The sequence below is a fragment of the Bombus huntii genome, chromosome 5 (genome assembly GCF_024542735.1).
Source record: "Bombus huntii isolate Logan2020A chromosome 5, iyBomHunt1.1, whole genome shotgun sequence".
In the NCBI taxonomy this organism is placed as follows: Eukaryota; Metazoa; Arthropoda; class Insecta; order Hymenoptera; family Apidae; genus Bombus; species Bombus huntii.
Genome location: NC_066242.1, coordinates 9,090,393 through 9,117,207, shown reverse-complemented (window position 1 = coordinate 9,117,207; position 26,815 = coordinate 9,090,393). Strand labels below are relative to the sequence as shown.

Here is a 26,815-nt window from a genome sequence, read left to right as displayed (position 1 = left end):
AAGTGGAAATAAAATATATATCTAATATAAATGGAGAACGGAAAACGATAAAGCTTTATGAATAAAAGGATTAAATATTCAGTTGAAAGTTCAGTTATAAATCATGTCATATTGATTTCTACAACAAACTTAATAAATTTGATATGTAAATTATTTAACAACCTTTTACTTTTTTATATATACGATGAAAGAAAAGAATTGAAAATAAATTATTTTACAAAAAACATTAATTTAAAGAATTTAAAATGCATTGTGCTGCCATCTGTCGATGGCATCAACGTATTTTTAGTTAAAACATGATGCGAATGCATCTGTTCGAATATTTGTTTGGTTAGTTTACGGATTTTTTAAAATATGTGTATCATAATGTAATTTTTTGGTGTAAAATAGAAAATGAGTGACAATCGTTTGAGAACACTTCCAAATTGTCTATACTGTCGAGGTTTATAACCATCTTTTAATATTAAATGAATAAGGTAGTGAATTCAATCTTTTGTTTACACTTTTTACTGTTTTGGAGGGATGTATAAAATATTGTGTAAATACTGTGTACATACGAATTTTTTGGGAACATACGATAATTGGATTTAATTTGCTTTGGTGAAAGGAAATTTAAATGGATGATGAGTGATTCTGATGATACAGATGTTTTGCTCTTAATTCCACCTGATCTGTTCCTTGTGTCGTCATCTTCAGAATCGGATGTTAATTCTGATCGAATGAAAGATTGTTATAGTAATAAAAAAACTGGAGTAATATCCGAACTTGTGGAGCATATGCAATCACTAGAAAGCAGAGTTTGTGCTATCGAATCCAAAGATACTAGCTTAGATGCTATTTTGCTAAATAATTCATTGGAATCACAAATTCAGAGTAATTCAGTTGCCAAATTTAGGCAAACATTACCCAAAACTAAATTTTCTGTGAGTGAAAACTGTAGCTTACAAAATACACCTGTAAAACCTCGTCAATCCTTGTCTGTTCCATCAACCCCTAATGGTCACTCATTACCAAACCATATCTATAATTCTCATCAGAATGACATAAACTTGGGGAATCGTCTCTCTGTGTCTATGGGTACTAATGCAACTAATGCTAATGAACACGATGAAAATAAGCATGACTCTCTAATGTCCCAGTCCTCTGTGGTGGTTTCCCCTACTGCTTGCAATGTGGGTTTTCCGCATGTTACGTTTAATTCTCCAGGAGGGAAATTTCATTCTCATCCAGCAAATTGTAAACGTACAAATAATATATGTATTAAATCTCCTTCCAATCAATTGCATTCAATGCCATCTACCTCAACTTTACTTAGCACAACAGAAGAACCGCAGTCGCATTCTAAAACTAACATACCAGAAATGGAGATCTCTGATGTTGATGAACTACTTCAAGAGATGGAAGCTACTGAATTAGAATTATCAAAAAGGATAAACAGGGTTTCCATGCATAATTATCTTAAGGAACAAAATGGTATATTATCTAATGAGAGTAGCAACAGTCTTGGAAGTAAAGACTATAGGACTGCAGACAGACAATCTGTTAATCGAAAATTGGAATTTAAGCCACATGAGTCAAGTGACTGTCATGATATTTTGTTATTGAAATCTAACAAAAAGTCTGATGTTTTTGCTGATATATCCTTGCCATATATTGATTCATTTCACATGAATGAGACTGATAAAATGATCTCAGAGTTTAAAACATGGGGACAAAGTATGCAAAATCAGGTGTCAAAGACTGAAGAGGTAGAAAGTATAGATAAATCAATGAATTCAAGCAGTATTGATAAGTCAGTTGTTAAAACAGCTGATGCACAAAAGAGGGAACCAATTACTCAACAAATCCCTTTAAATGTAGACAATGTAAATAGTATAATTGATATGCATAATACTCAAACATATAGTACGCATAAAAAGTTAGATACTTCATTGCATAATGAATTAATACAAAGTAATACTGCAACAAAAAGTACAGAATGTAATGCATTATATTTGCCAGAACCTTACAAAAGTTTTGAACACAATGGAAATGTGCAATATATAAAGCAAACACATGATATACCACTTATTAAGAATATTTCTCATGCATCAACAAATACAGAATATTTTCCAAGGTAATTTTTGTTATAAACAAAATTACATATCTGTATGTGTGTGTGTTTAATAAAAAATTTAGTTTTGGGAGTAATATAATTTTACTTTTATTCTAGAAAATCTCAACGGCTTTTGTCATTATCAGATTTCTGGGAAAATAATGGTACTAAAACACAAGAAGAACTACACAGAATTAAATTAGAAGAAGAAAAATTCCGACGAGAGGTATATAAAAATTTATTTTGTCAATTTTTATATATTTTAAATAAATTATTCTATTGAATAATAGGAAACTTTTTACAGCATTGTGAACACTTAATTCAAGAACTCCAAAAACGATTGCTAGAACAACAAGAAAAGGTAGCAGTAGCACTTAGAGTAGATAATGAAAAAAATGAATTGATAACACAATTTCATAATGCATGGTCCAAATTAAAGCAACAAGTGCATGTGTTAGAAATTGAACACAGTGCTTTGCAAACAAATCTTAAGAATGTAACAGAAAAACATCAATTAGAGATTTCAGAATTTCAATCACAGATAAAACGTTATGAAGGTGAATTATCGAAAGCTTTAGACCTTGCAGCTGGATATAAAGAAAAAAATGATATTGCAACAAAGGAAAAAGTAGAGTTATTGAAAAATCATGCTGATGAATTGGAAAATTATAAATCGTTTGTACAAGAAGCAGAAAATAGGTACGAAAAATTGAAAGTAGAATATAATAAATTAGTAGAAAAATATCAACAATCTGAAGAAACATTAAAGACTCTTCAAAAAGAGTTAGGCAAAGAACGATTAAAAGGTGGAGAAGTTAGAAATGAAATGGATGTCATTCATAAAGCTCTAGATACTTGCGAAGCCGAATTGACTGTACTCAAACAAGAAAAAGAAAATTTACAACTAAAATTAAAAGAAGAAAATAACAGAAATTTAATTCTAGAACAAAAAAATACTTCGCTGATTTCAACTCTTGACGATGCCAAAAAAGCCGAGAAATTAGCCAAAGATGAAACAAGATATCTCGTAGAGCAAAAGGAAAAAATTAGATCTGAATTACAAGAAATTTACCAGAAACAAGTTGATGAGGTAGTAAAAGCTAAATTACAAGAATTTCAAACTCAACTTGATGCTGCTGAATCAGAATTTGTTGAGGAATTAAAAACTAGACAACAGGTTATTGCTGAATGTGCAGCTAGAAAAATTAAAGACATTATAGATAAGTATGTATTTCTTTTAAGCATATTTCAAGTCACTTGAAGAAAACCATTAATTATATAATTATTACTTATAATTTATTCAGGCATAAATTAGAAATAAATTTACTAGAGGAAAAACATAAAGAAGAGAAAAGATTATGTGAGCTTCAGTTAGCAGAAGCTCTACAGAAATCATCCTTTTTAGAAGCGCAACTTAATTCTCAACGTGCTACTAAATCTCAACTTGCAGAACAACTTCATTCAGTGATGCAGAAACAATGGCAACAAGCTTTACGAATTATATCAGGTAGAATTATTATATTGTAACTTATTGTTTACTCATAATATAATTTATATTGATTTATAGGGGAAAATATGGAAAATTTGACTCCTCTCCAAAAAATTCATGCTGAAAAATTATTTGAATCAGGAGGTCCAAGAAAGTCTGAATCAATGCCAAACTGCTATACAAAGATTTCCCAGGAACCAATAAAGTTAATGTCATACGTAACTGATGCACAAAATTTTCGTGATCAAAGTGAATGTACCATGACATCACTGGATGAAACTCCAGTAGCTAGTAGGAAAAAATCTAAGGATGATCTCCGAAAATATGTGAGGCTGGTAAGTTCTAGTTGATTTTAATATCTATATCTGTAAAATAAGATTTGATATTTCCTAGATTGCTGAGATGCAGCAAGCAAAGGAAGAATTTTCAAAAATTACGGGAGATATTTCAAGTTCACCTTTACTATGCAGAGAAGTACCAAGGAAACATTATTTAAAAAAGGAACCAAGTATTAGAGATGAGGATAATATTGCGTGGCAACCTATATCAGAAGTAGGTACATAGGTCTACTTCATATTATTTTGAAATATTATAATTTAGGTAAAATTTCACTAATATATAGTATATTTTACATCCCTAGATTACTCAAGACAACAGTGAATTTATTCCAATTTCACAGAAAATATCTACAAAGGGAGAACAACAAAAGGTAAAACCACCATGGAAATAATTTATGGTATTTATAAGTGGACCATAATAAGTTTATTATTAAAATATGTACAATAAATATTTTTTACTTAAATAAAATATATTTTATATATAATAATTAGTAAATAAATACTATTTTTAATTATTCTGTCATTTCCTCGAATAATAATTTTATACGCGATATAACTTTTTATTTCCGAAATTTCGTTTTAGCATTAATTATTTTATTCCGACTACCAAGTAGAGGAAAAGGATGTCCGATAAAGAAATATAAACGATAACGTACGTATCTCTTTCGTCAGATCAGTGTTAATTTATATACGCCCCCCCGTAGAAACGTTTTGAAATGACTACGTTACTATTACATTATATGTACGTATACACTTGAATGAAAAATTTTACTTTTTGCATAAAAATAATATAAATTATCAATAAAATGTTTGTTCTTGAAATAATAAACAAATCATATGTGGTCAGTTTAAACACTATTATCTTATAAGGTTAGGACTATAACCAATCAACAATGAAGTAATTGTCATCGCTTTTGAATTCGAAAAAATTAGTCATCATAGTAAATGAAAGTTAAGGTTGTTTAAACACTAACAAAAGATTTCAATCACGCTGTGTTATGACTCATAGTTATTCTTTATAGAAAAGAAACCATTTTTGGAACAGAAACATAGATATAAGTGTTTTTCATGTGAACAATTATATATAATGTATTTAAAAGGATATTTGTAATACTGTGTCATACATACCGTGAATCATGAAGAAAATGACAAATTATTTATTTCGAACACGTTTTCGTACGACGAGATGGCATGTCGAAGTTATTCACAGAACTGTTACTGAATTGTTTATCGACAACGGTTCTTGAATAGTGATCGCGAAGAAGAACATGCGGTATAGAACGCATCTAAAAGCGCATATTAATTAAGTGTACATCAATTTAATCGCAGTACATTCATCTCAATGAAAATTAAAAGTATTACGAGTAATGATGCGTTTGATGGATTTAATGGATTCTTTAATTCCGCTTGATGTAATAAATTACAGTTAAGTTACATAATTTCATTAATGTAGTTAAATGTTAAAATTACTTTATTATGTAATTGTTAATATTAAGTCAATTTCATAAACATCTATTATATTATTATATTATATTATGATTTTTTTAAATAAAAGTAAATAATGAAAAATAAATTTAAAATGAAAAATAAACTTCAATTATCCTAATGTATTAAAGAAAATCTACATTATGCAAATATAATATTAAATCTGACTAATTAAAATTCTGAACAATCGATACTTTTGTGTTATAAATATTTCATGCACATTATGACTAATATCATTTTCATTTACGGTATTGTCAATATCTTCTGCTATTTTAAATATGAAATTTATTATTTAAAATTCAGGTCTGCTTAATGATTGGATACTGACGTGTTGTTATTCTACTCCTATTATACTGTATCTATACAGGAAACGAGATACGAAGCAAACTTAATTTTTCTATATTTAGCCAAATTGAAATTTATTAATTAAAGTGTTTCAGGATCAAAATAATTATGATTTATAACATCTAAAAGTAAAGTAGGGAAGCATGAACTTCGTTGAAATAGGATATCGATCACGCGAACACCGTTTATATGAATTTTCTCGTTGTAGATTAATGACCTAATCATAAAAAGAAAATGAGATATCACTTGTGCCATTATAACTTTGGCGTATTATTAATTTATTTATACGAACTATTGCAATCACGTACAAATTAAATATCGTTCTTTATCCGACAGTCTTTCAAAGATAATATTTCATATTGTTATTGATTATTATTATTTTATTGCCCAATACATTGTACTAAAATAATAGAGTTTTATTAAAAATTTCTTAAATCATGAACAAATGTATTGATATAAGCGAAATTAATGTATAAGTTTCTTTTCTGCGACAAACCTAAATAATCAAACTTTTTCAACATTTTTTTCAAAATTTACAGCTTTTGAATTCAAATACATAATCCTAGACTCAAGTTTTTCGGATCTAAGTACACATCGTTTTACGATATGCATGATGATGTTGACTAGGCTGTAAAACATAAATTAAAGACCACAAACTTTTGAAACAAATTTTTATAGCAATTCTTCGTATGAAACTAATTTATTAGCATACACAGCGTATCCTATATTCATAATATACTAGTACAATTTAGTATAGAGACGTGGAACATCCTATAGTATAGGGTTATACAAAACAGTGAAGATATGAATCGCTAGATTATCCTCAAATAAGAAACCTAAAAAACAATTGCCTGGTATTCTAGTACCATTCGTATATGGTATTATTCATTCGATTGAATGACTAATTATAACGTTCATCGATCGCTCGTTGAGGACATAGAGCTTCGTCGAACATTGTTCGCTGTTACCTTGAACACGAAGCGGTATACGAGCTGTAAAAAGACGGCGAAGATACGAGTCGGATGTAAGAGAGTAAGCGGGATGAGGTGGTCTAACAGTCGATGCCCTTCTTTAGCCGTGACGACGATCACGCCTACGATCAGAAGTCCTGAGCTAAGCTGGCGCCAGTTACGAGGATCGTACGCGCGACGCGCAGAACAAGTTGCCGATTGAAAACGAAAGAGTAGCAAGAATGCAAAGGGAGGAACGTGATAGTGACCACCCCCTCTTCGTTTGTACAGATAGTGGTAGTCATGAGCGCGTTCGCTCTTCATTCTGACCGACTCGGTGGCCTTTAGTCGACCAGGCAAACCTATCGAGCGAAGAAGTAAGAAGACTCTCCGCGTGTGCCAAGCGGATAGAAGCTTGAATGTGACCGAGAATGCAGCCCGGAACGAGACGCGAGAGATTCTATTCGCCGATAATAGTGCTACTGTTGTTCCTATGTTTGATCGACTGTACCGCCGCTACGTGGAAAAGGCGGGAGGACAAGACCAAGTGTCCCAAAGTAAAGGGCATACGAAATTTTGACATATCCGAGGTACGTTTCGTGTCACCTTTGATTATCGCTTGGTTGACGAAAATCCTTGGCGCTCCGTGAATGCTGTATTCGTTATTTATGGAGTTATTCGGTGTAATGTACCTATTGTGATTTCTTCTATTCGGAATCTAAATTTCAGATACTTTGATTTATTTAGTACCGTAGAAGATATATGTTGGATTCATCTTAGATTTGTGTTGTATGAAAGATAAATCGATTAGTTTTGTTGATGTTGACCATTTGGTTTCCGAAAAATTAAACAATGATCGTGTACTCTACTGGATGTTAAAATTAAGAAATTTTCAGAGAATCTAATTAGTTAATTTGATGCTCGAATGATTCATTTGATTGTAAATCAATGCGAATCGAATTATATGAAAAATAAACAGAATAACTTCACTAAAGCTCGGTACAAAAGAATTACAATAATCTAAAGACACTTTTAAGTTATATAGATCCAAACGCAATTTACAATGAAAATACTTATACAATATAAAATTTTTAGGAAAGAGACGTTATCAAAATCTCGTTGATACAATATCTTCTTTTAATGTGAAGCATTATCAAACATGGTAACTTGGCGATACGTTAATGCTGATAATCAGCTGCTGAATTTTCCCTAATTGCTACATAGAACAGAATCGTTAAACATCGAGTTACATATCTCTCGTTGATGTTCTGATTTCATAAATAGACGATCACGACGGATTGCCGATCAATATGTACTTTGAATATATAATAATAATTGCGGGGGAGCGCAATTGGACCGCGTTTGTCGAATACTCCCGATCGTATACGGACGCGATAACAGGAATTACAATTTCCTCATGATATTGCGGTTCGATTGTAGTTAAAATATTGTAAGAGATGCGTTGTGCTTATAACTGACTCAAAATTTTGAAATTTTTCGACACAGTACGATTTATATAGTAGACAAGGACTCGCGTAAAATATCGCGAATCTTCTTTCAAAGGAAGACTTGGAGCAACTTATTTTTGGAACTTTATGCGTGTTTAAGGGAAGGCTATTTCGGACATATGTACCTTGCGTGCATTTAAAACTACTTCATTTCATTGAACACCTTTGTATGGTCTCAGATTAAACAGTTTGGCTTTAGAATTTTATTAATATTTATGTTTCTTATTATTACATTTTCACATATGATTTATGTGATCTACGATCAGTTACTTTATCCATTTCAGTTGTTATTTCATAATACATCTATGTCAATAGGAAATGATAAAATTAAGAGAAAATTCGATCATCGTTTTCTTTTGCTCTTTTTTTGCCTCCGAAAATAATATTGAATTTACTTCTCATTATATTGATATTTGTATTATTTAAATCAAGCAATTTCATATTCGTAATGAATCTATCTTTAAGACATTAAAATTTTCGTTTGCAAAATTGAATGCTTATTCGATGACCACTAGCAATACATGAGATAATCAGCTTTCCTTTTAAGAGGTTAATCTTGGTATTCTCTATTTAAATAGGCAATGAACTGAATCGGTTAGCTCCATTGATAACACAAAAAATATTGACACGATATTTATTTTTAGACAATGACGTTTTCATTCCTGTTATTATTTCATTCCTGTTATCTGTTTGTAATTTGATGGCAAAACTAATTTTATGCATGAGCTGTATTACCCTCGTGTAATTTATAATGAATTATTGTTATTTTATGTTGTTAGTTTTATATTTCACAATTGGATTTAAATTGGATTTCCTTAATCCACATAAATGTTCATATGTCTATTTACATACAAATTCATATTGTGAATTCTTAAAATCGACAAACAATAAAGAAGTATTTATAAAGTTATGGCTCTCAGCTCACGAAAGTATAGTACTTACTGTTCTTCGTGGGTCTTAGACGGAACTGATAACGGGAATAGCTACTATAATCTCTTCACTTCGGGAAGCAACGAGCTATACATGTTACGTGACATTTTCCTTCGTGACTAGTTAACCACAAATAGCATAAGTTTTAAATTTTGAGCTTCAAGCGTTCATTGCCTCATCAATCTCAATCTTTGTATAATTCAAAATCCTATTTAAGAAAAAAGTGTATTTTAAAACAAGTAAAATTGGAAAAATTTAATATTTATATAAAAATTCTATAACACTACCGTTACAAGATAATTATGAAAATATCTTACGATTAATTTTACCATTTTTGAATTGCATCAATCGAGAAAGAAAGGAATTAAGGAAAGAATTAAAAAGAAAAGAAACACTGTGAATTCTCGATGCTAAAAAAAGGATCAACTACGAATGAAATACGAATTTTCTTTCTTTGTTCACGGTGTGTAAATATCGACGTGCAGTTGAAATAATGATAATCAAGACAGAGAGATGGATGGATGTTCTACAGGAGATGAATGCACGGGAGGCAGAAAGGGGGACAGTTTTGCATTGCATGCCGAACTAAATGACAGTCCACGGCAACGATTGCACGACCTGCCTCACGTAAACACCGACGAACCTCTCTGCACCGTTTACACGAGACAGGGATACCGAATTTTCCACTCTCGCATAAATCATCTGTAGAATAGACCACCTATCGCGATCGTCAAAAATATGTACATTATTTTTGAGACATGAAATGCTGCTTCGAAGAATTAAGTATATTCGATTCGAAATAGTGAATATTTTAGAACCAGGAAATCTTTTTCAACCAAAATGTTTTCACTAAGGTTACATTCACATTGAAATTACCAAAGTGATCAAAATAATTTATTATTTTTCGTAGAAATTTTTAAAACTTGTATTCATGCAAATTCTATGTGCAAGTTTTTGAAGAATATTTGAAGGCCTTAATAAAAAGTTGTAGAAGTGCTATTCATAGGAAAAATGGTGCACACATAAACATATTTTTCATAACCTTTTTCAAAATACTAGTAACCTATAATTTTCTAAGCTTTAGGATTTAACATATCACTTGTACCACTTCTTCTCCAAAGCCTATATTCATGAAATAACAGAACAACATTTAACGATAAACACACGTCTCCTGTTATCGATAGAATTATGTAAATTCTGATATTTATTTTCACGCTTAATATAATATTTTCGCTTATTAAACGTCCCATGCACTTACGTTTTGCTCGAAAACTTGCTTTCTGCTCTGTAGTCCGTTAGAGAGGTTAGATTAACATCACAGCGCGAATAACAAAACGAGTATTAGATGCGAACAGCTCCACGGATTGCCAGTGAAGACACGTTCTATGCTACATTAATAAAGAAATTAAATTTTTTGCAGTTTCTTGGATCGTGGTACATAGTGCAGTATTATGCAAGCTCGGAGGAAGCACTCGCATATAGATGCATGCGAGCCGAATTGTCGATTTCGCCTGAAAGCACAGAGGTTACCATGAATTTCACTTACAGTTTCACCGATGATCCGATTAATGAGCAACTTGTCGGCAACATCACTTGGAAGATTCCTTCTCCAGAATTACCTGCTCATTGGGTACACGCTGAATATCCGTGTAAGTATCAAGGACTTGCGTAAATATTTAATAAAATCTTTTAACGAATCTAATGAATTGCTCTGATTGTAGTGAATTTATAATACATTAGTAATCGAATGGACTTAAATTAACTCTAATTATTTAGTACGAGGAATTTTAATTAAGCATTTAAAGTATTCTTTGGTTTTTTATCAACAATCAGTGTCAAATTGCCATTTCACTATGCTAAAATAGACAATCAATACAACGATTTTCTAATTTCAAATGGAAAAAATACTTCATTTATTTGAATTAAATTAATGAAATATATGGTAGAATAAAATTCAGTGTTATATTCCGTTGGAAATGGTATTAAATATTTCAAATATTAAATGTTTCAAGGATTCGTTAACGTTCTGACACAAAAAGCGATGTTGATAACCTCAAAGAAGCAGAGTTTTAATTATCATTTCGTAGATAGATTTAGTTTCCAGAGGAAAAGCGGTAGTAGTATTATCTTTCACCAAAAAAAAGGATATATCTCAACCAGATAGATTACTTTTCTGAAAGATAAGAAATCAACTTCGCGCATTCATACATTATATAGAGGAACAGTTGAAAAGTAAGAATTGTTTACAGACAAATTTTTATTAATATTCGTTTTCACTGAAAGATTACCACTAAATTATTAGTATTAAATTATAGATATTTCTCTAATTTTAAGTATTGTAAAGAGAACGATTCTACAAAAGTTTGTATTTTAAACAACGGAAGCACTAATTTTAGCACTGACGAAGTGTGTTTTGTGAGAAAGATATGCTTGACAACCGGAAGCTACAGATATCTTCATAAATTATTTTAATGTTATGTACCAATATAACTTTTGATTTTTACTTCGACCATACGCTATACTTATCTAGCTCACAATCGCTACTATTCACGAGAAGCGTAGTTCACCCACTTTTCCCCCTTTTCTGTTCTCTACAGACATACAACTCTTCGTTTCCTATTCAATCGATTTAGTAGGTATCATGTTTGATTATCTTCTAAAAATATTTTGTATAATAGAGGTTCACGATACTTGAATGTTCTTTTTTGTATTAGGAATACGAATCTCAAGCAATATTTGTACCAAACACGAATTAGACTACTGATTTCACTAATGATAAATGAGGGTTGTGGAAAGTCTATATTACTCGTGAATAAAGCTTCAGAATGTTAATAAATGTAAGTCAAGAAATTTGACTTTAGTAATAATTGTTTTGTCCGATTTTACTTATTACGATAATATATGATAAGAGAAGCAAAAATTGATGCCATACATTTGTTCCATTCATTCGCTTACATCGATATTTTATACCTGATACATAGTATAAATACACTTGAGTATATGATACAATAAATGTCATGTATCTCGTACAGTAATTTCTTTCGAATTTGTTTCAAACATTCACTAAAAGATGAATGAAGAAGGGTTATAGATTTACCTATACAAAGATAAAGGTAATTTTGAAGACTTTGAAAAAGAAAATAGCCACTTAATGATTTGTTTGAATCATATTATACCAAACAAAAATATTTTCAATTGGTTCACCAACAATAAAGTAATCTAAGGTGATACATTGTATGAGTCACCCTATAGATACACATATTGCCAAATAGCAATATCATGTAATTTATGAATTAACTTAACTCTTGAACAACATCCAAAGTTCTGAATTCCCATTCCTACTCGTATTTTGTAGATGAGGGCGTGTACAATACATACGTACTTGATTCGGACTACAAATCGTGGGCATTACTAATGCATTGCGCGGAACAGAGTAAAAGTCCTCGATATTTATCGAGCTTCATTATGAGTCGAGAGCCAAGTCTTGGAGCTAACGTTATTTCTTATCTTCGCGAGAAATTGCCCAGGTGAGTAACGACATGGTTTTATTTCTCTTGGACACGGATAACTAATGACTGAGCCTATGTGAGGATTTAATTAATACGGTGGATATCTAACACCATAGACTCATGAAATATTTATCCCACTAGAATCCAGGCTCTCCCAGATGCACGACAGTTCGGAAGAGACTGGAAAGTTTATTCGATTGTTTTATTAAACGTATTTATTTATGAAGTAATTACATATGTGTATGTCTATGATATAGAATATTCTAGACTTAGCTTTTAGATTATTTAGCTTATGGTTTCTTGGAATACTCCTCATTGATACAAGTAGACTTGAATAGCTGAGCATTGAAAAATCGAATAAAATCAATATCGTTAAATTTTGTTATAAATTAATCTTTTATTCTATCATCGGTTGTTTCATGTTAGATTCGAGATTGAATTAGATTTGAGTTATAACTGTACAAAGTAACATTCAATAAATTTTGTTGAAGGAAAGTCTTTTAAAGTATCATCAAATTAATTTTCTTATACGTTTTTTTACAAAGGTATGATATCGATCTGGAGTACATGTTTGCTATGGACCAGAATCAGTGTAACAAGACAGAAACTTCCGGAATGGACCTGCTTCTCCCACCTTCGATAATACTTAAAAGAAATAACATGACACGGAAACATCCACTGAAAAGGAAGCATCGACGTATTTGAATTTAACATGGAATTGTTGTTTAAATAGGTAGAATATTATAATACGGTTAGTAGCGTAAATATAGTGCATTAGGAATATCATTTCAGTCCAAACGTTATTTAAATTACAGCAATGAAAAGATGACTAAGAAAGAGGAACAGCTCCTCCTTTAAAGATGAAAAATAGATACGGCTAAAGTTCCTCTGGAACTGTGAATAATTATGTAAAAATTTAGTACAGTAAACTTTCTTTGCGGACGGTCATGATATTAAATAAATTAAAATATTAAAATATTAAATATGCGTATTTTAAACGCGAAGTAGGTCATAGTAAATAAATAATAAATATAGATAGACGTGCGATTAAATTATGTGATCAGTCTAGGTACTTAAAACTCTAACGAACTTCTGCGTTGTTATTGAAGCACTCCGTATCATAAAACATGTAATATGTATTTCATACATTTTTGAGAAAAGTGATTAAAAACGTAAAATTATTGAATCAGTAATTTTATGCTCGGATATTAATCGTCGATTTAACATTTTGATAATTACAAATTATACCTTCATGCTGCCACTTCTATTGAAGTAATATATTAATATATTGTGTGATAGCAGAGAACAATTGTATATAATATTATAAAATATGTACATTTGTAGTTAATAAGAGTATTTAATACAACGTTTAAAAGAAATAGTTTATATTTTCTACATTATGAACAAACAATAATTTTTACTTGAAGCTTAATAATATTTAAAAACAGATGATTTTATTTCAATAGGTTTTATATTTTATTTTTTTTATTACCTTTGTTAATATTTTATATAATAATATATATATAATAAATTATGTCATATTAACATTTGTTAGGATCTACCCAAAATTGATTCGTCGTTATTAACTCTTCATTCCTTAATTATAAAAGTATCTGGTTAAGGATAAGATCGGAATTACTAAAGTGGTTATACAAATATTAAATATAACAAAAAAAAATTGGAGTTTCAACATAAAAAAGATTGGATATACATTATGACGAAATTCCATGTATTATATGTATAATTATATTCCACGTATAATTAATAGATCAACAAGGAAGGCGATTAAGCAAAAGCTACGTAGACACTTTGGGCTAGTTTTATTAATTCAATTAACAACGTGTTATAATACTCTTCGTCTCTTTCTCTTACTTATAATTACATAATTGTAATGAACTGTTATTGTTTTCTTTAGACCCGTCGTCTTTCAACATCTTAGCGTAACTCATCCAAAGTCGCGGACACACACTTGCAGGAGCACGTAGGATCATTATGATCATCATCATTATCATCGTCATCATCATCATCATTACCACCATCATCACCATTAGAATCGTTATCGTAACAGTCGTCGTCATATAATCACCCAGCGCACCTAGTACTTAATTTTACTGGATATGGCAGCTACAACTTATAAGAAATATTACAAAATCACTGAAGATTCGTTCTTCTTGCGTTTCGACAGTTTCTCATTCACACATAAACGATCATACCGACACGAGCTTCCCTTAAAGTTTCACGCGACATTTCCTTTTTATTTTTCATCTTTTTCCCGTTTTTTCGACGATTTCAGACTTGTCTTCGTGTATTTGGTGGGCTTGCTGCTCGAAGAAATGATATTTCTCCGCAAAATATAGATAGAACAGTAGAACGTGCATCGATCTTCCTTTCTCTTTTTTTTTCTTTTTTATATAACTCCATCATCGAAGTATCGCGTTTAATAAAGGATAATTACACGCTCGATGACTAATATCATGTGTCGAATAGGAAGAATGTAGTAAAACCTAGTAGTATGTGTACGCATGTTGTACGTGTTTGCAATTGTTATGTATACGTGTACTAACGTATGTTTCTTTTATCTTTTAGTATGCATGTACATATGTGCTGTTGCGTGTATTATGTGTGCGTATGTTCCTCTCGAGATCTTTATAAATAGTTGAGCTGTAATTGAACAAATTCTGAACAAAGCCGCGTGAGGGTCGATCACAACGCAGATCGCGAATGCAAGAGATTCACACCATACCCGTACGTACACGCACTCACTCCTTCGCTCTACGGGCTGTATATGCAAATTTCCTATTAGTCTTCTAGTAATTTAGTATTAATTAGTTACACAATTAATTTATTTAATCGCTTTTAATTAATTAACTAGTCGTTAAATCTGTTTCTCGTGAATCCGCGTTACTTGTCCGTGTACGTATCTGTATTTTATGTCCATGTGTAATTCTGTATATAATATATATTATATATTATATGTATTATAATATATATATATATATTATATACATAAATATGTATATATATTACGTGTACATGTTTGCATTATGTGTATGTAACGTCGCGTTATGTTCATATAAGCGTCTACGTGTATGCACGTGTCACTGTGTGTGTACGTGTTCTAGACTTTTGTATTTTTTATCATTATACAACGTATTTTTTTTCATTTTTCTTTAATGCGAGACGGTGTTTAGTATTATTTCATATAGTTTGGTAGACTATCTATTTACTTGAGTTTACGTGTTATAAATATCGTATAGTAAACCGCGTTCAGTTACTTCGTCATTCGATTATGCGCTTTGTACGAGGGTGCAATGCGAACCGAGTGATATTACATTTGAGATGTGTGTACATTGTACATGTGTATCGTATATCCAACGTAATCTCGTGGAAGTAGTTTTGCTGAGATCAACGCCGGTTCTAAGACGTTCGTTCGATGCGCGTCACTCGAACCAAAAGCAACACCGATAGATAGCGTTAAATAGATCTTGTAGATCGATATTCGGGTAGATGTTTTCTGACATCTTTGCTTCAGAAGAACGAGAAAAAGAAAATATATGATGACGATGAAGAAATGCACGCGATTCGACGTCCTAGATTCGGCGAAAAATCAAAACGCAGCACAGGAAAGTTTCAGGAACCGTACTGAAACGCTCGAGTCAGGAGAGAAGAAAACAAAACGATACGGTTAAAGAATAGCGCTCGCGCATATACACGTACGAAGGTTCATCGCGAGTCTCACGACAACGGATGAACTTGTGTTAGATGTTAGAAGTACTAGACGAAATCGGCGAAGTTTCTCTACTGCTTAAAGTTACAGGTAAACGACTAACTGTCGATAGTCCGGTTTTCCTTTAAACTTGAACAGACAAAGATTGACTATTACGGTGGGATATCGGTGGCGGACTATCGGACAGCGCGGTCCTAGTGTTTTTTTTATTTCACTTTGTGTAAGTAGTTATAAGAGAGTACGATAAGAGGCAATTACAGGTTACGGATAGTCGATTGACAGATTTTTTTTCAAAGAACGGTACAAGCGTGTCCACTCGGTCAACATTCACGAACAGTTCGAACGACCGTTCCCCATTTTGATCCTCTTCGATAGAATGTAATCTTCGAAGAGCAAAATAGTCTCGCTGCTCTTCGATTCTATTTGGTAATACTCGCATCGTTTACCATTTTCTGCATCGCTATCGTACAGACCGTACCAGACTGACGAAAACTATATGTATAGCGATAAATTCGTGTAACGCGCGTTAAACGTGGCGCGAGGAATGTCTGGAGAGAAAATACAAGAAACAAGATCACGGAACGAAGAGACAGGCGGAAAGGAAATGAATAGAGTGACAGTGAGAGAGAGAGAGAGAGAGAGAAGCGAAAACGCGCGAGGAGAGAAAGAGAGAAAACTGCACGATTAAAATAATCGTGAGGAAATTAATATCATTCGTTTACATGACGACTCGTTGAATTGATCCATTAACCGAGACGATATATATCGAAGGATACGTGGAAAATCGTATTGCTTATATTTATCGAGGAAGTAATAATTACAGTCCTATGGAACTTATATATCGAAAAATCGAAACATATGTTCTCTCTGCTTTTTTGATTGTCGTATTCTGCGCCTCGCGATAACATCAACAGTTTCGTCTCTTCGCCTCTACCCGCGGATTACAACGATAACGACGATTCAATAATAATTATAGAATAATTCAATTAGTAATGAAAAAAGTCAATGAACACACGGCCAAAGTCACGCATTCCAGTCGATATCGTGCTGTGGATCGATCGAAGAATTGACGGTAAATTCGTTCGTTCGATTGGTCCGACGTATTTATACGCGGCTTGTCTTGCTTTACGAATCAGCTATTTACGATTTATCATCGTGATAATTCCCCACGAACACCGCGAATTCTTACAGGCGTACAACGTTGAGAATATTTGTCGTTGGCCGTAGTAAAACGATCGCAAACGGACCGGTCGTTCGGTGGATCGCGATTCGATGATCACTGTTTCACATTCGATGAGCCATTACAGTTAGTGATCTGACGAATTGGCGAGGTTCGCTGTCAGTAGACCCAGGACACAGGTACCCATTGCGGTGTCGTATGAACCCGCTCGATGGCTGCCTCTAATTGTGCGATCGTCTCATCGATCTCGTTGTTGACGATGGTCAGGTCAAAAAAGTGACCGTACGCTTGCTTCAGTGAATCCGATTCTTTCGCCAGTCTTTCCAGACTTCCGTCGCACTGAAACACGTATTAAACGTTGCTTCAACATTTCCAAACATGGAGAAGTACGTTGAGGATTTATTACAATAGAACGAGTCAAGGAAATTAACTTTCTTTATAGAAGAGATGATACAGGGTATTCACATTGTTAGTTCTCGGTGTTCTTTTGTAAAGAAAATAGAAGAGGGCAAAGTCTCCCTCTTTTTGTGATTTTTCACATTTGCTACGATTTATGAGTAATGATGAAACCATTAATGCTTTAACTTATCATCTATAATAAATAGCGTTCATGAATACATTTTACTAGGATATTGTATATTCATTATGTTTTTGGTAATACTAATATTCATGCAATAGTAATATTAACTTTATTGTGTAGCTTCCGTTTTGCCGAAAACTATACACATTATAAATTCAAGAATCATCTTACCTACATCAGGATTTAATAGCATCTTTCGAAAAACATAAATTAAAAATTACTCTTCTTGAAGCTATTGTTCACTGTCAATTATTTTTCAACTATTTTTGTGCAATTCATATATTTTGAATTAGTTACTTCTACTATATATATTTACTTAACTACCCACGCAATTCTCGATCCCAGTGAATTCAATTAAACGCAAGCGTTCAAGTTTCATAATCTCGTCAACGGGCAATTAATTGCTCAATTAGTTGATAGTTAAGCTCGCGACGGTAGTTAGCTCGATTCCCCCAGGAAGATGTTAACGATCAATATTCTACTTACATCAGGCATATTTGGGAATACCGGAGCTGCGATGAAAACTACATAAGGCGCGAACTCCGCCGTACGCAACACTTTCAAGGCTTGAGGCTCGACGTCCAATATCGCCACCTTGCCTTCTTCGTGTATTTTGCGGATCGTTTCGAGTTTCGTTCCATACATAGCGTTTTCGTGCGTACCTATGAAAAGATTTAAGTTAGAAAATTCTTTATGTAAAATGTAAAAGGACTTGACAATGATTTATTTACCATATTCGAGGTATTCATTGGCAGCGATGTCAGCCATCATTTCATCATGCGATATGAAATAATAATTGCGACCGTTCTCTTCGTCGTTCCGTGGAGGCCTCGTTGTATCTAAAAAATCAAGCAATTTTGATTTTTATTCACTATTTTTTTAGTAGACGTGTTTTGATCTATGTTTGCAAATTGACTTTTGGCATTGAATTTTGTTAATGGATTGAAATATGAAATTTTGTAGTTGGTAAATTGCGAACACGAAACATTTCGAGTTTGTAATGTTTAACAGTGGTATTATAAGGTAATAAAACTACAAGTGTAAAACTACATTAGTTCTACATAAGAAATATTTGTATATAAATTTTATGGTATTAGAATATTTAATACTGGATATTTTTAAGAAATGTAAGTTGAAACGAAAATTTTTTATACTTACGTGGAATAGGATAGGCATATTTGTCAGGATGCTTCGCGATAATGGTATTTTTTATCTGACGACGACCGACACCATGTGCTCCCAGTAACACTAACGTTTTCCGTTGGAATGCAGGATCTGAAAAAAATTATCATAAATATTAATAAGAAATGCTTAAAGAAATATTTAAATATTTAAGTTGATTATTTAAAAACATAAGATACATCTTCATTCATTTCTCCCATAGAAAACTACGTTTTAGTTTAATAAAATGTTTATCTTTTATCTTTTAAGATAAACACAAAAATAGAAATTAATTTTAAAATATTGTAGTATTCAAATTATTTTCACGTGTATCCTTCAAGTCGTTCTCTTTTCTACTGGTTATCGCTCTCTACTCAATTTTAATACAAATGTTCCAACAAATGTTCCAATTCAATTTCCAACCTCAGAACTCCACTTGTAACTTGTAACCCAATTACCCGAATCACTCATTCTAACGCACATACAGAATTTCGTAATCAAATCATATTAATTTCCACTAGTAAATTTTTATGGTTGAATCATTTAAAAGATCCTTTTATCACATACTGTTTTATTTTTAAGATTTATTAATCATAAGCTAATTTTAATCTTAAAAAATTTAATTACATTGAAAATCAATAAAGGCCTTAATTAAGACTAAGATTAAGATTAAGATATAATCTACACAGAAGAATAAATTGTCATACAGGTACTTACAAGGAAGCTTAACGACCTCTTCGTAGGTGACCAGATCCAGCTGGTCAAAGACTGCGTTGTGTTTCGCGAGATACTTATCCTTGTACTGCTTCTTTTTCCGGCCAAATATTGAGCAATTCACTGGAAATGCAAAAAATTGATTAGTCGAGCAGTTGAAGTAAATATCATTTCACAGAGCCACTTGAAATCGTATATCCTGTAAAAGAATTACTTCTGACTCCTGTATGTTAAATCAATAACCAATTCTTTATAGAGTTCGAGGATTTTGCGTTATTATTAAAGAGCGTAACTAATAGAAGAATATATTTGAACTTATTAAGTTCGTATCTCTTATTCATCAACAGCAGTATGTAGATTAATTTGTAAACAAGACGATTTTTATTTCTGCGAATTGAGATAAAAATGAAATAAAAATTTATTCTTGGAAAAAAGAAAGGAATTATTGACTTCGTTAAATGGAAAGAGAATTGGGCTTTCAGTAAATTGAATAAATTCGTTGGATAGTTAAAGAAATTGATTATTTCAACATACAAGATCGCTACGAGATTGATTCAATCCAAATAATTATCTAGCGCTGAAGTTTTTTTTCTGTGCAGGCTATTTCATAACATGAAAGTACTTTTATATCATAAAGTCGTAGAAAGAGATTATTAACCAGAGATTGCTCTTTCTGCATTTTTAATTTATTAAATTCAAACCCAATGCTTCAAATAATTTAGTTTAATTTGAATAATTGTTTCAGAACACGAGTTTATTATAGATTGCACGATATGTCAAATATGTCTATGGGATGTTTAAATATTGATAAATTTGTTTTAAATAGAGACACATTGACCATATGTTGTAAATAATAATTTGTTGGTAGGAAAATTAACGGGAATTATATGATGCAAATAATTAATTAATTAATTGACTTTTTGACATCAATTCCTAGCTTTAGTATTCTAAATTACAATAATTTCCAACGTGTAAATCATTCCACAATTAACTAAATATTCAAACTAATAATTCTTCTTTTCATTATTTTATTATTACTATATATTAAAGTTATATCCAACAAGTTAGTTAAAGCTTCCTTATATTTGAATATATAATTCCGACGTTTCGTGGCAATTTACGTCTCATGTTAAAAAACAACCTGCATACAACGAGAAGAACAGTCCCAGCGGGTAATACAATACATGATCAACGATAGAAAATTACTTCGTTTCAAGATGAAAATAAATAAATATAGAAGAATAACTCATTATCAACTGCTATGCCATTCATAAACGTATGTACGTTCCTTGAAATTCGTTCATAGTGTAACGTGTAGGCTGTAATCGAAACACTCAGCAAAGTCTATTATCGCTAATTAGCATTCTCCTTGAATGCCCGAATGAGCATTTTACGCGCAATAGAAGTGAAGAACTACTTCAGTAAATGTCAATCACTGTGTAAGCATATTCTCTCTAATGGTAAAGAGATTTCATTCAATCAGCCAGTTTTACATAGAAGCCATAACCATAAAGGAGGGCGTGGGATTCCCACTGAGATGGGTGTTCCAGCAGGTCACAAGATGAAAGTTGAAGGGCATATCCTCGGGTGGTTTCTCTGTGTATATGTGTGTATGTATGTGTGAGATCTTTGAGAATCGGCGTCACTATCAGAGCATAATTATGACGAGTTTGAACGATTTTAGAAATGATAGATAATTTATGGGCAATTGAAATTGTAATAATTTAGTAATAGTATTTGGATACTATTAGTCACTTCCTCTTCGGGTTGGAATGTTGGAAACACAATGAAGTGCGAATATAATAATATTTTTTTTTAGTACTTAATCCGAAATATAAATAAGTACGAATTATACGAATAATTTTGAGAAGTTAAGAGAGGTGTATTTCAAAAAGGTGGACCACAAATTTAAAGATGTAAAATAAAAAAAAAGGTTCATACAAATATATGTCGATAGATAAATAATGGCAGCAAGAATAGATAGTCAAAATAGATATTTGTAGTTTCTTCCATAAGATTCGATACATGATTTAAACTGATCTTGTCACAGATTGCCAAATTCATTCAAAAAGATTTTTGGACTATATTACTATAATATTATAATATATTCGTGTGTATGATATATGTATATACTGCATAATATATGCTACACATTATAATACGCATTATAAAACGCATTGAAACATTTGTTCATATGAATCTTTTCTCTCGCTTCAACGCATAGAACTTCTATATAAGCTTGTTCAATCTTTTCGAAACACACTATGTATCATCTTGTTATGTTGTTTTTTCAACTGTGTCATTTTATTACAGTGATATAAAATTATTATAAGTAATTTACACTCTATAATCGTCCTCACGAGAGAAATAAATTCAATAGATAGTAACGTTCAAAATGAAGGTCGAATTATGTTCGTTCAAAATCTCAACATAATAATGCTGCGACGATGTGCTTGCGAGTGGTGTCGTGCGAAACAAGCGTAAGTGCGTGAAACGTTTAGCGAAAGCATGCATCGAAGCACGCCACGTGAAAGCATGTTCTGTATTACGTATAGTAACTCGCTGTACAAAGTATAATACTAAAGTAAAATAACAAGATAGAAAAGGATCTACTAGTTTGTGAAAACTCCATGGAATGAAGTGTTCTTATTACCCCATATAATATAATTCAATCTAGTAATTTCAATTAATAATATTATTTACCTTCTGTTATTTATATTACAACACACAGAACATTTAAATAATATTTCCAATGAACACTTGTCTCTTTCTATAAAGAATTTGCATAGAAAATTTTATGTTCTATATGTTGTATCAATTACAAACTATTTCTTACAAAAACTATAAGTTGTAGCGTGTACATATGAATGATAAAAGATTATAAGATAAAAGAATTGTAAATTGCTACATACTTAAATTATAATAGAATTTATCGTTTCAGAATTATTGCTTTAAAGTTTGATTTTATAATAATTGCTTTAAGTTAAGATCGAAACTGACATCAACACTGTCTGTTAATAATAGTAATTTTCTGATTCAATTTAATTTAGCATTTCAAAGTTATATAGATCCTAGATTATATATTGCATTAACAATAACAAAAAGTCGCAAATTTTTAACTGCATATTAAGTACCAGATATATCAGAGTTAAATCTGTACAAGATCTGATAACTTAAAAAAAATAGTACGTACAATGTTAATCAAATAGGAGGTGATGATATAGGGGATGATGAAAGGAAACTTTTTGGAGGGAATAAATATATATTCATTTTCATTTAATTTTTTAATAATAAAACTTTAGAGTTTGTGGGCCTTTACTGACGAATCATAAGTTGTTCTCATACATGGTGTTTCATAGGTTTTAAATAAGAAATTATATATTGTTTGATATGAAGGCTAAATAATTTTATTTTTATATCTTATTAATGTAGCTAGCTAATTGTATTGGATGACAAAGTTTTAGTCATATAGTAAAATAATAAATTACGTTGCGATTTTATTTTCCAGTACGCATTATTTTGTGTTCCACATAATTCGCTGATTTACTTAGTGCAAAACTGCAGCTGACAGAACAATACAACCTCCATGTAGCAGAAACAATATGTAATTTGTTGTTTGAAATTTCAATAAAACTCCAGGGAAATGAATAATGTATTCGTATTAATAGGCAAGCAAAACAACATTTTTAAAGTTTTCTTGCTAAAAATACAGCGAGGTTGGACATAAAATTTATTAAACAGAAAATATTCCTTCCATCATTCCCTATTATTCGTTATTTCACTGACCTGTGGTTTTGAAATGTAAATATTGGTACAAAACTATTCATGTCAGCCCAACTATTTATGTTGTCCCAGATGTTTAACGACTCGTGATGATGAGATGTATTGCATGATATTGAGAACATTTAAATGAAATTATGCACAAGCACAAAGATCTCTGATTTTCGATCGATCATTTTCATTGATGAGATTCAAAGCCATTCGCTCTTTCTTTTTTAAAAAAAGAAAAGATATAGCGCCAAGTTAATTTCCTGAAGGTTAGTTTCCTCAGAAAAATAGTGTTTCCTTTTATTCTCGTCAAATTAATGCGTGTGTTTGAAAGCACGGAACGAGTATATTTTGTATTTCATGCGGACTACACGGTTCTACGTGACTCTACGCGTTGTCTACCTGAAGGCAGAGTCATACCTGTCGAACCGTCGCAGCCTTCGGTGTGAGAAGAACATCCTCCTTCTCCTTCAGCATCTAGCCCCGCACAACACAAAATAACAGCTGTATCACTGAAGCTAATCATTTCTTTTTCGACCTATCATTCTGCTCTGCTAATCACGATGCACGATTCCGCAATCATTTTTTTCAAAAGTTTCTCCTTCTTTTATTTTCTGTATTCTAGTAATTTCTTCTATTCTGGTTTGCTCATTATTTTTGACAGTAAAGATATGTACACTTCTATTTGCAGTAGACAGAAAGGATACGAGGAGAAATAAGAAATGCTTATTTTTAGTATTTTTACATTTTGGATGGTGTATGGTATATTATGTTGGTGGTAATTGGGGCTATGGAACTGTCGAGTCAGGAAGGATTACAAAGCAAAAATATTTATATCAGATAAAGTTAAAAGTGTTAACTTTATCTCTATACTTTCACCATTTTTAATTAATCAAAGTCTGCATTATGTTAGGAGTAATAAAAATTCATGCATATACTCAATAATTGAAGAGGGAGTAATTTAAAATATTGGAGGCTGGTTAATGATATTAAGAGTGGATATTTTGTGCTTTGTTTCAATATTCTACATTCTACAGTATTCAATTTAACGAAATTACAATAATGCAGAGCGATTATTCGTGTGTGTGTTTGCTTACATCTTTCCAAATACCTACCTAATGAAAATACATGAACTCGATACCGTGAACAGTAATAAACGATGTAGTTGATTTTATCGAACCACGCCTTTCTATCGATCTAAAGTATTAAAACTTGTTTTTTTTTTTAGATAAAATTGTTTTGTAACGTTTTCCCTTCTCCTTACCCTTCGCATTATCATTTCATACAATAATTATAATTTTTATGTTATATTGTTATGTTATTTTATGTTATAATCTTTTACAGCAAACTATCCTAAACATAGAGGAAGGCTGGAATATTTCTGTATCACGTCGAGGAACAAAACGTTCAGAAGAAGTACATTACACGTCAAAATGAATAAAACAATCCTCCATTATACAAAATTGGTTCTACAAAAAGTTTCGCGAATCGAACTGCGTGGGCTCGTTCGATTGAAAATTGCAATTTCATTATTTGTAACCACGCACGATCAATCATTGAAACACTCAACTTTCGTAATCATTCGTTCCATCGCTGGAGAGATGAAGAGAGAAAGAAAGAAACAGAGAAAAAAAACACGCAGAATGAACTTGGTAGATTTCTCGTGAACCAGTATCGCACGATAGACATGACTGACATCGAACGATACTACATGCTCCATTGAAAATCTGCGCACATCTAACAACACATACATGACATCATATTCACCAGCACATTTGTTTCATGGCAGCAGCGAGAGTAGTGGAGATTAATCGGAGAATCAAACATGACAGGGGTTGATAATGGATACAGTAAGGCAATGGTAAAAACGCGGCGAAAATATTTCGTTTTCCGTTCTGAATATCAGACAGAATGCGATCTGCTGGAACCTATAATTACCCTGAACTCGTTCGATGCTAGACTACATGATGAGAGAGAGAGAGAGAAAAAAGAACGTTCTTTTACTGCTGCAGTCATATCACAGAAGTTAATTACGGCTGCTTTCCGTGTTTTATCCTTTATGCGATCAAATCCTCTTGACAGTCAGGTTTGATCTCGTTACGAGATAGCCAGGGAAAATTGGTGAAAATATGTGTATTTCAGAAAATATTTAAATTTGATGTTAACAGGGTGAAATTATTTATACTGTTGTTTTAAGTAATAAAATTAAGTGGAAATAAATGTTGTACGACTTGATAATATACAAGCAACATGATGAATACTTTAGACCTATTAGTAAATTCACGTTTATTAATTACGATATTAAACGTTAAAATGCACAACTATATTATGAACCCTCAGTAACTACTTCTTTCTGTAGTATAATTAGAAAATTACAGAGGAACACATGAGAATACATATAAATTTTCCTGTTCGGGATCGGCCAAAAAATCATAGAAATAAAGGGTAAAGAATTTATTTTAATTCGTTTCAACAACAACCAAATTCTTGAGAATGAAATTACGCTGTTTATAATGGACCATGATTAGAGATAGTATATATTTTAAATAGATAAAAAGACCATATTTTGTTTATAAAAAAATACTATAAATTTGAAGAAAAGATGTCTCTATATCAAACATGTGCTTATAAGCTACAAATCAATAGAAAATTGTATGATAGCCGCTGCAGGTTAATTTCAAACATAAAAAGATTAACTCAAAAACTGCATTTCTGATGATAATTATTAAATATTCATATTATTATAGCGTAACAAATGAAATGCCCAATTCTGTTATATTACCTTTCTATACGTTTTCTTATAGTAGTTATTTTTATCTTTGTATCTTATCTTATCTTTTTATCTTATCATTTTATATATCATCTTAAAGCTATGAATTTTCTCTTTCAAATTCTTGGAAAACTCATAACTTCATTAAAATATGTATTGCATATATCTAATGGTTTAGTCTCATTTTCAGGAAGCAAGCGATCACTCCGAAGAAATTGGTCAGTTTGACTATTATACTGACATATGTATAAAATTTTAGTTTTTCA

General features: G+C 31.6%; 3 protein-coding genes across 16 annotated transcripts in view; 2 read left to right on the top strand and 1 right to left on the bottom strand.

Annotated features, from left to right (window-relative positions):
• Positions 1 to 279: 279 nt before the first annotated feature.
• On the top strand, positions 280 to 5,495 carry LOC126865896 (repetitive organellar protein-like). 3 transcript variants are annotated; one of them, XM_050618837.1, is made up of 8 exons: positions 280 to 2,116; positions 2,213 to 2,321; positions 2,400 to 3,319; positions 3,400 to 3,602; positions 3,663 to 3,919; positions 3,978 to 4,136; positions 4,225 to 4,293; positions 4,506 to 5,495. In XM_050618837.1, the coding sequence occupies exons 1-8, from the start codon at positions 621 to 623 to the stop codon at positions 4,509 to 4,511; spliced, it is 3,219 nt and encodes a 1,072-aa protein (XP_050474794.1). In that variant the 5' UTR covers positions 280 to 620; the 3' UTR covers positions 4,512 to 5,495. The 3 variants fall into 3 exon arrangements, with proteins under 3 accessions (XP_050474794.1, XP_050474795.1, XP_050474793.1); XM_050618838.1 differs by having other exon boundaries at positions 3,978 to 4,140; XM_050618836.1 differs by lacking the exon at positions 4,506 to 5,495 and having other exon boundaries at positions 4,225 to 4,484.
• Positions 5,496 to 6,814: 1,319 nt separating this feature from the next.
• LOC126865901 (apolipoprotein D) lies at positions 6,815 to 26,608 on the top strand. 3 transcript variants are annotated; one of them, XM_050618854.1, is made up of 5 exons: positions 6,815 to 7,292; positions 10,561 to 10,789; positions 12,496 to 12,667; positions 13,195 to 13,382; positions 25,124 to 26,608. In XM_050618854.1, exons 1-4 carry the CDS (start codon positions 7,134 to 7,136, stop codon positions 13,352 to 13,354), a joined length of 720 nt encoding a protein of 239 aa, XP_050474811.1. In that variant the 5' UTR covers positions 6,815 to 7,133; the 3' UTR covers positions 13,355 to 13,382; positions 25,124 to 26,608. The 3 variants fall into 3 exon arrangements, with proteins under 3 accessions (XP_050474811.1, XP_050474809.1, XP_050474810.1); XM_050618853.1 differs by lacking the exon at positions 25,124 to 26,608 and adding an exon at positions 13,465 to 14,545 and having other exon boundaries at positions 6,818 to 7,292; XM_050618852.1 differs by lacking the exon at positions 25,124 to 26,608 and having other exon boundaries at positions 6,817 to 7,292; positions 13,195 to 14,545.
• Positions 14,451 to 26,815, bottom strand: part of LOC126865897 (peripheral plasma membrane protein CASK) — a 262,104-nt gene continuing 249,739 nt past the window's right edge. For 7 of the 10 annotated variants that reach the window (XM_050618839.1, XM_050618842.1, XM_050618840.1 and 4 more), the window contains 6 exons: positions 24,200 to 24,256; positions 20,015 to 20,134; positions 19,295 to 19,411; positions 18,868 to 18,975; positions 18,623 to 18,798; positions 14,451 to 17,895 (listed from right to left, as the gene is read on the bottom strand). In XM_050618839.1, the coding sequence (XP_050474796.1) occupies positions 17,716 to 17,895; positions 18,623 to 18,798; positions 18,868 to 18,975; positions 19,295 to 19,411; positions 20,015 to 20,134; positions 24,200 to 24,256 (758 nt within the window). In that variant the 3' untranslated portion in view covers positions 14,451 to 17,715. The remainder of the gene's footprint in view (positions 17,896 to 18,622; positions 18,799 to 18,867; positions 18,976 to 19,294; positions 19,412 to 20,014; positions 20,135 to 24,199; positions 24,257 to 26,815) is intronic. The other 3 variants (XM_050618844.1, XM_050618845.1, XM_050618848.1) reach the window with 1 other exon arrangement.

Excerpts from the sequence above, each read along its gene's own strand:
- LOC126865896 (XM_050618836.1), top strand. The coding sequence starts at position 621 with ATGATGAGTGATTCTGATGATACAGATGTTTTGCTCTTAATTCCACCT. Across the intron at positions 2,117-2,212 it reads AATACAGAATATTTTCCAAG|AAAATCTCAACGGCTTTTGT; the intron begins GTAATTTTTGTT and ends CTTTTATTCTAG. Across the intron at positions 3,320-3,399 it reads ATTAAAGACATTATAGATAA|GCATAAATTAGAAATAAATT; the intron begins GTATGTATTTCT and ends TAATTTATTCAG.
- LOC126865901 (XM_050618854.1), top strand. The coding sequence starts at position 7,134 with ATGCAGCCCGGAACGAGACGCGAGAGATTCTATTCGCCGATAATAGTG. Across the intron at positions 10,790-12,495 it reads GGTACACGCTGAATATCCGT|ATGAGGGCGTGTACAATACA; the intron begins GTAAGTATCAAG and ends CGTATTTTGTAG. Across the intron at positions 12,668-13,194 it reads CTTCGCGAGAAATTGCCCAG|GTATGATATCGATCTGGAGT; the intron begins GTGAGTAACGAC and ends TTTTTTACAAAG.